The sequence below is a fragment of the Aegilops tauschii genome, chromosome 6 (assembly GCF_002575655.3).
Source record: "Aegilops tauschii subsp. strangulata cultivar AL8/78 chromosome 6, Aet v6.0, whole genome shotgun sequence".
Classification (NCBI taxonomy): domain Eukaryota; kingdom Viridiplantae; phylum Streptophyta; class Magnoliopsida; order Poales; family Poaceae; genus Aegilops; species Aegilops tauschii.
This window is the reverse complement of record NC_053040.3, coordinates 455,486,694-455,501,300: the sequence shown is the minus strand read 5'-3', so window position 1 is coordinate 455,501,300 and position 14,607 is coordinate 455,486,694. Positions and strand designations below refer to the sequence as shown.

General features: G+C 45.7%; 2 protein-coding genes across 2 annotated transcripts; both read left to right on the top strand.

The window, feature by feature from the left end:
- Positions 1 to 1,418: 1,418 nt before the first annotated feature.
- On the top strand, positions 1,419 to 1,847 carry LOC141026181 (uncharacterized). The gene has a single exon (XM_073502167.1). It carries the CDS (start codon positions 1,419 to 1,421, stop codon positions 1,845 to 1,847), a length of 429 nt encoding a protein of 142 aa, XP_073358268.1.
- A 66-nt stretch (positions 1,848 to 1,913) lies between these two features.
- Positions 1,914 to 5,831, top strand: LOC141026180 (uncharacterized). The gene is made up of 2 exons (XM_073502166.1): positions 1,914 to 2,813; positions 3,531 to 5,831. The coding sequence occupies exons 1-2, from the start codon at positions 1,914 to 1,916 to the stop codon at positions 5,829 to 5,831; spliced, it is 3,201 nt and encodes a 1,066-aa protein (XP_073358267.1).
- The last annotated feature ends 8,776 nt before the right edge of the window (positions 5,832 to 14,607 follow it).

Genomic DNA, 14,607 nt, shown 5'->3' with positions numbered 1-14,607 from the left:
AGGTTAGATGTTAATAGAAATAGCTGATTTGATAATAGGTTAGATGTTAATAGAAATAGCTGATTTGATATATATTTCAATCTACTATGCCACTCTCTTTAATCTTCCCATTGTGAATAGGTTAGATGTTAATAGAAATAGCTGATTTGATAATAGAAATAGATGATTTGATGGTCTCCAAGGAAAGATTTCCTAATGCAGTCCTGAGGTGAAGTAAACAATGGGCTCCGGGGTCGTGGAGGCCAGCACGCACACTTGCCGGATGGTGAACTCAGGGCCATCATCGACGACACCTTGACCCACTACGATGAGCTCTTCCGCTTCAAGAGTGTCGCTGCTAGGGCGGATGCCTTCCATCTCATCACTAGCATGTGGTGCCCCCATCCGAGCGCTGCTCCCTTTGGATGGGCGGCTTCCAGCCCTCTGATCTTCTCAAGACATGTGCCTCTAACTACACTGAACATTAGCAATGTTACTCCAAAAAAATAGAAACGAAATCAACTGTCATTTTCATTTCATATGTTCTTGCAAAAAAGGTTCATTTGATAGTTCAAGAACCGAATTGCCAAACAAACTCTTGAAGTAAACTAATGATATCCTAATGAAAGTACATACTTCGCAATGTTGCTGCAGATACTGGCACCTCAGCTTGATCCCTTGACTGAACAGCAAATGGTTGGCATCTGCAGCCTTGAGCAGTCATTGCAGCAGGCAGAAGCTCTCACCAAGGGCCTGGAGCAGCTCCATTAGTCATTAGCAGTCATGGTGGCAGGCAGCGGGTCTCTTAGCGACGATACCAACATGGGGAGCATCATGGGCGACATGGCTGTTGCTCTCGGCAAGCTGGCCAACCTTGAAGGCTTCGTCATACAGGTTGTTGGAATCAACCACGTAGTAGAAGTCCTGTCCGGTATGGATTAGGAGCAGTCACCGACTCGGTTTTGTAATAGGCTAGCAGCTAATATAAATACTCGTGTACCCCTACGTTGTAACATCAGATCAATTGAAGCAATAAAAATCCAAAGGCTCGACACGAGCCTTTTGCGATCAACTCAAGCGTGTCTCCTGTGCTTGTTTCTTGTGCTAAGCTAGCTAGACATCCAAAGCATCCACCAGGCTGCCTGCTTGCTAGCTTAGCTAGTACGTGCGTATTGCGTCTCCGTCGTCCGGCGACTCAGAAGCTAATCGGACAAGCTCGTACACGTATATTGTCGGAAGGTACTCGGCAACATCGTGATCTGGGCCAACAATTGGTATCTAGAGCAAGGTTGGTCTTCTAGTAACGGAGGATCATGGCGGACGACGATAAGAACAAGCAACTGGCAGAATACTCCGGTGCGGCTAAAGTATTTGCTACTCCGGCGAGTTCGTCGTACCCATGATTTGATCGCGAGAACTTCGGGGTCTGGAAGGCCCTCATGGAGTGTGGTCTCCGCGCCAACGAGCTATGGGACGCGGTCGACCCAGGAGGCAACGCGTTCAAGAAGGAGGGAGCCGAGCACCGGAAGGATCGGCAGGCGGCCTCGGCGATTTACTCGGTGATGCCGATGGATGTCCTCCAACACCTGATCGCCAAAGAAACGGCGAAGGAAGCGTGGGATACCTTGAAGCTCATGTTCGAGAGACACACCCGCGTCAAGCAAGCCAATCTCCAAACTCTCCTAAGGAACTATGAGACTTTGGTCATGGGCGACAATGAGTCCGTGGATGCGTTCGCTTCACGGGTGGCTACTCTCGTCAATCGGATTCGCGCGCTTGGTGAAAACCTCACGGAGACCTCGGTTGTCCGGCGGTTCTTGCGCGCAGCCCCTCCCCGGTACCTGCAAATTGTCACGGCGATCGAGTAGTGCGTCGATCTCGAGACTCTCTCCATCGACGATCTCGTCGGACGCTACAAGGCTCACGACGAGCGTATGCGGTACAGTCTCGGGGATGGGAGGAACGATGAGAATGTCATGCTCACACGGGCTCAGTGGCTGGCGCTGGACTCAAGGAGAGGAGGCGAGGGCTCTAGCAGCAACACTCGCCAAGATCGTGCGCCAAAAGAACAAAGTAAGAAGAACGCCAGCGACGGCGCTCCGAAGAAGAAGAAGTTCGACAAGCGCAAGATCAAGTGTCACAACTGTGGCATCATGGGGCACTTCAAGTCGGAGTGCAAGAAACCACCGAAGGAGAAAGCTCTCCTGGCCAAAGGAGGCGATGATGGAGACATGATGCTCATGGTCGAAGTATGCAAGCTAATGGACAAGGACAGTCCAGCTCCAAAGGCGCCGGCTACAGAGGTTGTCACGCTCATAGAGGAGGCAGTTTATCTTCACGATAAGAAGAGGATGAACACGTCGAGGCACGTGTGGTACCTCGACACGGGCGCTAGCAACCACATGACCGGCGACAAGGACCAGTTTTCTAAGCTCAGTGTTTCGGTGGGAGGCACGGTTCGGTTCGGCGACGGACGGACCGTTGACATCGCAGGGCGAGGTACTGTCCTGTTTGAGTTGAAGAACGGCGGTCACAAGGTACTCACGGATGTGTACTATATTCCCAAGCTAAAGAGCAGCATCATAAGTCTTGGTCAGCTCGAGGAGCGTGGTTGCAAGATTGTGCTCGAAGATGGCTATCTATGGGGGTATGACCGTCAGAGGATGCTAATTATGAAGGTGCAGAGGTCACCGAACAGCCTTTACGTCCTCAACTTAGATCGTGTGGATCCAGTATGTCTCTTGTCAAGCATGGACGACTCGGCATGGAAGTGGCACGCGCGCTACGGTCATCTAAATTTCCAGGCTCTTCGTCAACTTGGACAAAAGGAGATGGTACGTGGTCTACCGTGCATCAATCATGTTGACCAAGTGTGCGATGGTTGTCTCATTGGGAAACAAAGGCGAGCCCCGTTCCCAAGAGAGGGGAACTTTAGAGCGAGTAAAGCTCTTGAGTTGGTCCACGGAGACTTGTGCGGACCGATTACACCGGCCACCCCTGCCGGAAATAGATAGTTCTTGCTCGTCGTCGACGACTTCAGCAGATTCATGTGGATCGTGTTGTTGAAGACAAAGGACCAAGCTTTGCAAGCCTTCAGGATAATAAAGATGGCGGCTGAAGTAGGATCTGAAGCCAAGCTGAAGGCCCTCCGTACCGATCGGGGGGGTGAGTTCAAGTCTCGTGCATTCACGGAATTTTGCGAAGCTCAAGGGATCAAGAGGTATCTTACGGCGCCATATTCACCGCAGCAAAACGGTGTTGTGGAACGGAGGAATCAGACTGTGGTAGCGATGGCACGAAGCATGCTGAAGAGTAAAGGCATGCCGGGCAAGTTTTGGGGTGAGGCGGTCAATACGGCCGTTTATTTGCTGAACCGGGCTCCAACCAAGAGTGTGGTTGGGATGACGCCGTACGAAGCATGGTACGGACACAAGCCCACGGTTGATCATCTTCGCACTTTCGGATGCGTGGCGCATGTGAAGACAGTGACCGGGCATACTAGCAAATTGGCGGATCGGAGTACTCCAATGGTGTTGGTTGGCTATGAAAAGGGAACAAAGGCATACCGTGCGTGCAACCCCTCGACCAATAAGGTGGTTGTGACGCGTGACGTGGTCTTTGAAGAAGCGAGGTCATGGAATTGGAACTCCACCGAGCCGGTATACCCGTCTTCCGATGAAATTTTCAACGTTGTTTACGATGATTATGAGCATGCAGACATTGGTGATCAACCGAAGACTTCGAGCATCGCGAGCGGCGCGGCAGAAAACGATGGCGCGAGGCACGCGCCAGAAGCAGTGGCGGCCGACGCGCACGAAGCTGCGTACGGCACGCCAGGCAGCAACGCACGCAGCGCCCCTGGTAGCGCTCGCTCAGCTGGCCAAAAGAACATGTCAGAGGGGAGCGACCCATCCAGTGGCCCAACTGATGGACCTGAAGATGGACTCGAGTCAGAGTCCAGAGAAGTCAGCCCAGGACGTAGCCCTCACGTTGCGTCAAGAAGGCCAGAAGGCCACGTGCATGGGATTGTTGGTTCTCCTGTACGTACACCAATCTCACGTGGTTCACCTGGTGGACGTGTAGCCAGCCCAAGGGTGCTCCAATCGCTTGAGAACGGAAGTGTGGCAACTTCAGATGATGATTCCTCGTCTTCGACTGTACAGGAGACAAGGGAACGTCCGCCGACATCAGTACGTCTTCGACCAGTGGTGGATTTATATCCAAAGGAAGCACTTCCAAAAGAAAATCCTGTGAAAATTAAAGGAAGAGGACGGCGTTGTCTGCTTAGCGTCGAGGAACCGACGAAATTTGAAGATGCAAACACGGAGGAGTGTTGGCGTCGTGCTATGGATGAGGAGTTGGGATCGATCCAAGACAACAAAACGTGGGAGCTCGTGGATCCACCCAACGACCATAAAATCATAGGGCTCAAGTGGGTGTACAAAGTCAAGAAAGATGCCGAAGGAAACTTGGTGAAGCATAAGGCAAGGCTCGTAGCCAAAGGATACGTGCAAGAGCAAGGTGTAGACTTCGAGGAAGTGTTCGCTCCTGTCACAAGGATGGAATCGGTGAGTCTAGTTATAGCTCTCGCGGCTCAAGAATCTTGGAGGCTACATCACATGGATGTAAAATCCGCTTTTTTGAACGGGGAGTTGAAAGAAGAAGTATATGTGAAGCAACCAACGGGTTACATCAAAAAAGGAGAGGAGCACAAGGTGTTGAAACTACACAAGGTGTTGAAACTACACAAGGCATTGTACGGGCTATGCCAAGCTCCTCGGGCGTGGAACATCAAGCTTGATCGTACACTAGTTTCTCTTGGTTTTGAGAAACGTCCACTTGAGCATGCTATGTATAAGCGAGGTAAAGGCAAGGATCGTCTCCTAGTGGGCATCTATGTTGATGATCTCTTGATAACTGGAGCAGATGAGGAGGAGATTGCTAGATTCAAGCTACAAATGAAGGAGCTTCTCAAGATGAGTGATCTAGGGCTCTTGACTTACTATCTCGGGATCGAGGTACATCAAAAGCCGGAGGGAATCACACTATGCCAGGAGGCATATGCAAAGAAGATTCTTGAAAGCTGTAGCATGGAGGACTGCAATCCAAGTCATGTTCCAATGGAGCCTCGACTTAAACTTAGCAAGAGGAGCCAAGCACCCGCGGTTGATGCAACGGAGTATAGAAGTGTGGTCGGAAGCCTAAGGTATCTTGTGAATACACGACCGGACTTGGCCTATTCCGTTGGCGTAGTGAGTCGCTTCATGGAAGCACCCACGACAGAACATTGGGCAGCTGTGAAACAAATACTCAGGTACATCAAAGGGACAACTAACTTCGGTTGTGTCTATTTGAGAGAGAAGCGGAAGGAGATGGTGGAGCTACTTGGCTACAGTGATAGCGACTTGGCAGGAGATATTGACGACCGTAAAAGTACCTCGGGCGTGGCATATTTCTTGGGAAGAAGCATAGTGAGTTGGCTATCACAAAAGCAGAAGGTGGTCGCATTATCATCCTGTGAAGCGGAGTATATTGCAGCTGCAACCGCGGCAGGTCAAGGTGTGTGGCTAGAAAGGCTACTCGGTGACCTCACTGACAAGGAACCGGAAGGAGTGGTGCTCTACGTTGACAACAAGTCCACGATTGCTCTATCTAAGAATCCAGTGCATCATGATAGAAGTAAGCACATTGATATAAGGTATCACTACATACGGGATTGTGTGGAAGAAGGCAAGATTGAAGTCAACTATATTTGCACCGACGATCAGCTTGCAGATATCCTGACCAAATCTTTGGGACGACAGAAGTTCACAGAGATGCGGGGAAGGATCGGCGTCCAAGCTGTGAAGTGAGGACATCGTGGTTGGGGGGGTGATTGTTGGAATCAACCACGTAGTAGGAGTCCTGTTCGGTATGGACTAGGAGCAGTCACTGACTCGGTTTTGTAATAGGCTAGCAGCTAATATAAATACTCGTGTACCCCTACGTTGTAACATCAGATCAATTGAAGCAATAAAAATCCAAAGGCTCGACACGAGCCTTTTGCGATCAACTCAAGCGTGTCTCATATGCTTGTTTCTTGTGCTAAGCTAGCTAGACATCCAAAGCATCCACCAGGCTGCCTGCTTGCTAGCTTAGCTAGTACGTGGCGTATTGCGTCTCCGTCGTCCGGCGACTCGGAAGCTAATCGGACAAGCTCGTACACGTATATTGTCGGAAGGTACTCGGCAGCATCGTGATCTGGGCCAACACAGGTAACCCAAGATGTGCCACTACTCTTCAAACTTGACCATTATGTTAGTGTATGCTAGACTATTCGCTCATCTTATTCAAATTTCTAGATGAGCAATGAAGCTTTAACATGCATTTGCTGGTGACCAGTGTCCTGCGTTGCTCCACTATGACCATTTAATTTAATCTTATTTTTTTGCTGGCTGACATTTGCATCAACAAAATTACATATGTCCCTCAGGTTCCATTAATTAAAATGTAGTGCAAAAGCTGATGGATGCTACAGTGTGTAATTCAGGGGCCTTGATGATTGAAATTTTCTCTATTGGAACTACATATATGTAGTCTGCCCTGTGCCTAGCAGTGATGTAGCAAACGAGCAGTGTTAACAGTTTGGGCTCGGCCTAAATGTTCGATAGCAGCCTTATGTGTGCACAACTGCACATTTGTGTAGTCATAGGCTAACACATGCTTAGCGATAGAAAGAGCCTTAATGTAGGTAATTGTGTTGGATACAGCCTGAGGCAGGTCTTTTAGGCTAGGAAAATTTATATCAAGTTAGGAAGATAAGAGTTATGGTTCTGTAAAGAGTTCGTACTATGATCTGTCTTATGGATCAAGTTAGTTGGCCATATAAATGGCTATCGTGTAACTCTTTTTTATCAACCAGCTGTTAGTAATCCAATCATTCAACTTAGTTTCAGTGTCTTGCTACAAGCAGGGATTTGGCCCTAAAGTAGCTGGACGAGGCGAGTGTCCTGTAGTCCTCGTGTCGTTCGTGGCTGGCTCGAGCTTGTGTGTTAATCAGAAAATTAAGAGTATCATAAATGAAAAAAGTTAAACATTCCGTGTAATGATCGCACTATTTCTATTGTCATCTAACTGATGTTCTTCTAATTATCCGATGGATGAAAGCGATAATAAACATCGCCTTGCCGTTGAACTTTGAACTGTATGCCCTTACACTTAAGCTCCCATTTTCCTATTCTTATACTTTATTAGGTGTATGACAAATACAACTTTGATGTTGAAAGAGAGTATGCTATATAGTAGTTCCATGTGTTTCCTATGGAAATTTGGTTGGCCTAATTTTGCTCTCCGGGTGGATTGTGCTCCATGGTGTTCAGTGAACATGCTTGATGTTTTCTATTGATGGGTTTGTAGCTGGTACTGACCGTCGCATTTGGGCCTGTAAAAGCTATAAAAACATGTGATTTAAAAATTGTTAGCAATATAATTATGTTGTAAGCTAGAGAAAGATAGTGAGATCATTCTTGTTTTGGTTCTGGCTGAGATAGTTAAGTTTGTTTATCTATGAAAGAAAAGACACTTGCCATATTGTAGCTTACGATGCCAATTAGTTTGTAGTACTATACATGCGTACATATTGGGGCATGCTATAATTTTGTTTACCGGAAGAGTGACGGTAAACTTTTGTGTTGCCTCAGAGGAGCTGATGAATTCAGAAGTCACCTCTCAAAATGTTTACATCGATCCCATTATATTATTTGGATTTATTTTACATTTCACTTTAAACTTTCTACATTCATTTTCTATATCAGCTACAAGATATGTCACCATGCTAAAAATTCCTCCCTGCAGCTTCCGACCGTCATTACAACTGTCAGAAGGAAGGCTTCTATCATCTACTTAGAACCAAGTATTTCAATCATGTGGCCTTCAGCTTTGCTTACACTCGTGTAACATATGAATTCAACCTTGATCGTACTGCTCCTTATAAACCAGTGGATCATCTTTTTGCTATGCCCTCCTGTTAAATGTGTTGTCATTGTACTGTGCTCTCCTTATCAAATGTCAGTTTTGTTCCTTGCTTCCATCTGCCCATCATTTTCACACGTAATGCATGGCAAACCATGCCCTCCTATCCCCTTTTTTGAATGAATGTTGTGATCATGCAAAATATGTATCCTCTCTACATTCTCTTCTCTGATACAGTGTTATGATCATACAAAAGAGCTATCCTGTCTGCCAATGGCAGATATGTTGATTTCTATGTATAAATTTAGCTGTCTCTTCATCCACCATCAGCATGATTTAAAATTATGTATTCATAGAGATACTTAATACGGAAATCAATATATTTTTTTCAAACGATTAACATTTTCTGTTGCCCACCGTTTGGCGGGCAACGCGCGGCAAGCCGCGCCCCCTATCTAGTTGAAGTATGGTGAGGGTATGCTAGTACGAACCTGAGTGGATGTGCACTCGTAAATCCTGATGCTTCCAAGTCATAAGATAAAGATCGATAAGTTGAAGTATGGTGAGGGTATGCTAGTACGAACCTGAGTGGATGTGCACTCGTAAATCCTGATGCTTCCAAGTCATAAGATAAAGATCGATAACATTGTAAAAGCAATTCCAAGTTTCCAACTAAGTGTGAAGCGTTGGACTCTACTTCCTGCTCGGCTATGGAAAAGAATTCTATGAGACCAGGTCTCACGGGTTAGCATGTGAGACCCATCCTGATGGATGACACGTGGCATTCACAAATCACAAAGCATCTACCCCACCCCCACCTGAAATCAGGGCGGAGAGATTAGATGCTTTGTGATTTGTGAATGCCACGCGTCATCCATCAGAGCGGGTCTCATCTGCTAACCGTGAGACCTGGTCTCATATAATTTTTTTCCCTCGGCTATGGTTTGAAGAATGACTTCTTTTATGAATAATGCCCATGTTCCATTTCTCTTTTCACAATTGAATGAGCACTATTTTCTACGCTTAAATAGGAGGTACCATCACATTAACTCGGACCACTTTAGCTACATGTAAGTTGCCTGAATTTTGAATTTGGGTTAGTCGATTTTATGATCGTTGATTCTAGCTTTGAGATTTGTGTTGTGTTTTTTTATGGCCAGTTCTGTGAGCTGGTTTGGGCTAATGTTTTTTTGACTGGCCATATATTTGGGCCAGTCGATTTGCTACTGGGTTGAAGCCCATTATGTGTACCGCCCAGCCCATCCCTTTTTCCCTTTGTTTTTCTATGTTTTTCCTGCTTGTATGTGTTTCCCCTTTTTTCCTTTAAGTTGGGTTTTTAGGTATTTTTGCGTATGCAATATATCTGAAGTAGTATGTATTTTCCTGTTTGTAAAGAGTGTCCAAACTTGCACATAACTTGCTTCTTGTTTATATGTGTATTTTCCTGTTTGTAAAGAGTGTCCAAACTTGCATATAACTTGCTTCCTGTTTGTATGTGTTACCCAATAATCTTCCCTTTTCCCTTCGGTTTTCTATGTTTTTCCTGTTCGTATGTATTTTCACAATCAGAAAGCACTGTTTGGACACTCTTCCTATTGGACTTGCTAGATTCGTTGTTAATGGACTTGTCAAACAGTCGACGTGCTTTTGTACACGCTTCGAGTCGGATCTCAATTCTATCAAAATGGCACAGGTTTGTGGTCAGTTGACTGATCCAACTGGCCCGAATTATGTTTTCAGTCAAGTGACCTTTAACCGCTCCCAACTCGGATTTGATATGAAGCAACAACCATGTTGCCTTTATGCATTTTTATTTAATCGTGGTGGTTCTATACAATTTTAATCATGCCATAGGAGCACAATCACATTAATTTTGATCTGATGTGAAGGAACAACTACGCTGATTGTATGCATTTCAATTTAATCGTGGTGGTTCTATGTATTTTAATCATGCCATAAAGAGCACGTGAGCATCCAGGTACTGCTTTAAAAGCTTTTGGGTAATGTTCAAGTTTCTTTAGATGATACATTTAAGATGCCCTTTGTTTTGGGCTGTTTTGAACTTATTCAGATAGGCAGTAAGGGCATCTCCAACGGCGACCCTTAAACCGCCTGCATACGTCCGGACCGGTCCGGACGCATTGAGCCATCCAATGTGGTCCTACATCGGTTTGAAAAGCGGTCTGGACGCACTTTCTCCCGCAAACCGGAGATAAACGTGTGAGGGTTTGGTTGTCCGGACAGCACCTACGCCCGCTTCTGATCACCCGGTCCCACCCAAAACCGTCCTCCCTCACTCGCGTGCGTTCTCGCCCGACGACAGCTGCCCGCATTCATGAGTTGTAGAGCGGCCGCTCCCCATTGAAGCCGCTCACTGGTGCCGGCATTGAAGCGGCGCGCCGATCGAGGGCGCCACCCACGACGCGTCCCCGATGGCCGCACCTGTTCAATGTCGGAGACGCGTTTGCCAGACGGGACGGGACGGCTATCTACCACGCTCGTTCCATACCCCGTTCATCTATATGCCGCCATTAAGCAGGCTCGTCGGCCGAGAAACCAACTCTGACACCGCGCATTGACGCACCTGGACGCCTGGCCTCACTGGAACACATTATTTAATGGCGGCCACACCCGGCCTACTCCAGCCACAACACCAGCCGCTCCACACCTCCTCCCTGCCACCGCATCTGCCATGACTGGAGGTGGCAACGCTCTATGGGAGAGCGTATCGATGGAGACGGAGCACGAGATGGCCGCTTGGCGGAGCCGCCGTGCCAGGTGGATCGAGACCGGCCTGCCGACCAGCTCGCCCGAGGTCTCTGACTACGAGGACGACCCCCCGATGGAGACAGGCTCCGACGACACGGCGTGGGAGCTCGCACCTGTGCACGTCGGCTTCACCATGGAACAGACGCACGTGCACTACAACGCCGCCATGACGGAGGAGCAGCCCGTGTCAGCGCCCACACTACTAGGAAAAGGCCTACTAGTGGCGCACCAGTTTTGCCTACTAATGGCGCACTACTGGTGCGCCACTAGTACTACGCCACTAGTATTTTTTACTAATGGCGCACCACGAGTGCGCCATTAGTATACTAGATACTAATGATGCACCAGGCAGTGCGTCATTAGTATATCAGATACTAATGGCGCACCAGGCGCCATTACTATCTGACTTAGTAATGGCGCACCACATAGAAGTGCGCCATTAGTAACAATTTTTTCTTAAATATTTTTTCAGAATTTTTTTAAAAAAAATTCAAAAAAAAAATTCAAATTTTTTTTAATCCCAGGTCAATATGCTTAATCTCAAGTCAAATCGCACTAAATGGTCAAACTTTCCGAATGGTCACCCATCCTCACACTACTATAACCCGAGCACACTTAACTTCACAGTTCTATCCAACCCCAGCACCACCTCACTTAACAGCCACTTGTTGATATATCTATCATATCAATTCTATTAAACCTTGTTGATGTCTACGACTTTGTTCATATTCATGAGTATGATGAAATTTTGAAAAATATTTCAAACTTCCCTGTCATATTACGTATCATTTTTAGAAAAAAAATTCGAAACCAATATTTTTTTTCTGTTACTAGTGGCGCACCTAGCAAACGGTGCGCCACTAGTAAGTTTGAATTTTTTTTGCCTCTAGATCTTGAAAGCCTCGTAACTTTTTTTCTGTTAGGTTTTTGAGGATTTTGAAAATGTTTAACGGGGTTCCCCCGTTAAATTCGGATGTATCTTTTCGAGTAGATGATTTTTCATATATAAAAATTTTTAATCCGAGTTCGTATGCAAAAGTTATGCCCATTTTAAAAATTCCAGAGAGATTTTGCAAATAAAGTCGAAATTCATATTTGTAAATTTTCCCAACAACTAGACCACATATCACATGGGAAACTTATTTTCTTTTATTTTTTGACATTTCCATCATTTTCTTTTATTTTTTAAACTAAAAACAACTAGTAATGGCGCACCATCCCCATGGTGCGCCATTAGTAGTTTTTCAAAAAAAAAATATTTTGAAACAAAATTTGTAACAAAATTACTAATGGCGCACCGTGGGGGTGGTGCGCCATTACTAGTTGAACTAGTAATGGCGCACCACCCCCACGGTGCGCCATTAGTAGTTTGAAAAAAACAATTTGAAAAAAAAATTGAAACAAAATTACTAATGGCGCACCGTCCTAGTAATTTTGAAAAAAATAAAATAAAATTACTAGTGGCGCACCGTGGATGTGGTGTGCCATTAGTATTTGGACACTAATGGCGCACCAACACATGGTGCGCCATTAGTATATAGTAGTGGCGCACCACATGTGTGGTGCGCCATTAGTGTCCATATTATCTATAGCCCTTTTCCTAGTAGTGCCATGTCGGCGTTCCAGCGGACGTAGGAGGGACAGAGGTACAACCTTCTCCTAGAGCAGCACTGGCTGGCGGAAGGCCAGATCAACGACGAGCGCGTGAGTGAGGAGGCCGTGATGGCCATGGCCACGGCAAACCCCAACTTCGTCGCGGAGCAGCATGGGCTCTACGAGGCCGTCCGCGCTCAAGCCGCCGCTCGCGAGGAAGCGCCCGCCGCGGAGGCGCGGCTATAGGCGATCGTGGACTAGAACAACGCCAGCTGCACCTCCTACGCGCCGCTGACGAACCATCAGGCGGCCTGGTAGGACGACGATAGCGCGGGCGCCACCATTTCCATCGTGGACCTCACATCCACCAGCGGCGGACAAGGCGTGGACTCGTCCAAGGATGAGTAGGGCACGGAAGGCGGCAGGGCCTTGTGTCCCATGTGGGCCGGTCCGTCCCCCGTGTTCTACTCTTCCTTGCCGGAGACCGCAGTTTCACTTCATCGGTCTTATCGTCGGTGCTCATGGAGACGGCGGTGGAGACGCAAGGGCGTGGACGACGGACGCCGCCGTAGGGTAGGTTTAGGGTCGGGTCGGGACGGGTGTTTTTTTGTTCTAAATGTTTGAAATCTGGTAAAAATCTTTCATGTTTGCATTAACTTCATTCGATTTCTATGAAAATCCAGCCAACTTTGAACAAATTTCGTCTAGTTGTTCGTAAAATGTATGCAGGCGGCGTCCCTCTCGTATCTGTGTTCATGGACTGGTCCTCCTATCCGTGGATGGATGCGGAAGAAAATTTATAGGTCGCTGTTGGAGATACCGTAAGACACATAAGAGTTGATATATTGTGCCCATTTCAACGGTGAACGAAACAACATGCCAAGATTACATGGAACACCTACAAATCTTGAACCAAGCAGAGCAGAATGCACGGTTCTGAATATATACTGGAAGAAAATGCAGAGATACGACAACTAACAATTCGTGCTCCATCGTTCCATTCACAGCAAGATTCACAAAACATACCCTCATAAAAAAAAGATTCACAAAACATGACCACAACTAATTCATGATTTTTTTGAAAATCACGAACAATTTTGAGTTTCACAAACTTTTTAAAAACAGAGGAATTTTCAAATTGGTATTTTTTTTCAAATATGTGATGATTTTAAAATTTGTATTCCTTTTTAAATTCAAAAATATTTTTTGAATTCAAGAATATTTATAAAAATTTGAAGAAGTTTCGAACTCATGGACCTTTTCAAATTCGCCAACATTTTTTTATAGCCATGAACATTTTTCAAAATTTATGATCATTTTTTGAAATCATGATTTTTAGTTTGAGAATTTTTTTTGAAATTGCAAACATTTTCTGAATTCAAGAAGATTTTGCGGGCTCGCGAACACTTTTTTGAAACATTTTTTTCAAACTTACGCATATTTTTCTAAATTCAATTTTTGTTTGGGAGCTTTTGGTAATCATATCGAGCTTTCTCAGATGATCAAATGTAATATACGAGTATAAATGTTGTTGTGTTTGTATTTTCAAATTATATCTAATCTCTATTCCAAAGCCTTCTGCAACATTCTCTCCGGTGATGTTTCATTGATGCAGGATCGTAACCTAACTACACTCACACTACACTTGCATGCAGCACTTCACATTCTCTCGTCGTCTTCACCACCTGTGAATAGAGCTAGGACCTTTTGAACATCATGTCGTTCTTGAGAAGGAATGCATGTTAAATTTCATTGCGCCCGCACCGACAACAAGGAGATGTCTATCAACGGCAACCAGGGGATCATGAGAGCACAAGGCCACCTCTCCTCATGCCCCAAGGAGGGACCTAAACTATTGTGTGCACTGTCACGTTGCACTAACTAGTAAGGTACACGTGCATTACACGCATAAGATTTGGCAATCAAATTATGAATAAATACCACACTATAGCATGTAAACTTTGAGTCATATATGCATGATGTAGATGTTCATTTAATTTTTATAGTTCATCTCATGCAAAATCAATTAGTTTTTTATAAAAAAGCCAATCTATTTTAAGATTCATGGAATTATGCGTTGTAAAGCATAAAATAGAAACAAATAATGGCAATTCATCTAAAAAAAAGTGGGCAATTATGATATGGAAGATTCTAGAACAAAGGAGAAGTGTTTGGGTTTTGAGGTTTGTGCATTATGCTCAAGTTCAACTGTGGAGTCTTCTAAATTGTACATGTGGCAAAATCTGGTGGAATATAGATGATATCCAACGGCCAGTAGTGCTCGGATTTGCCATCTCTGCACCGTCTGATTGGCTT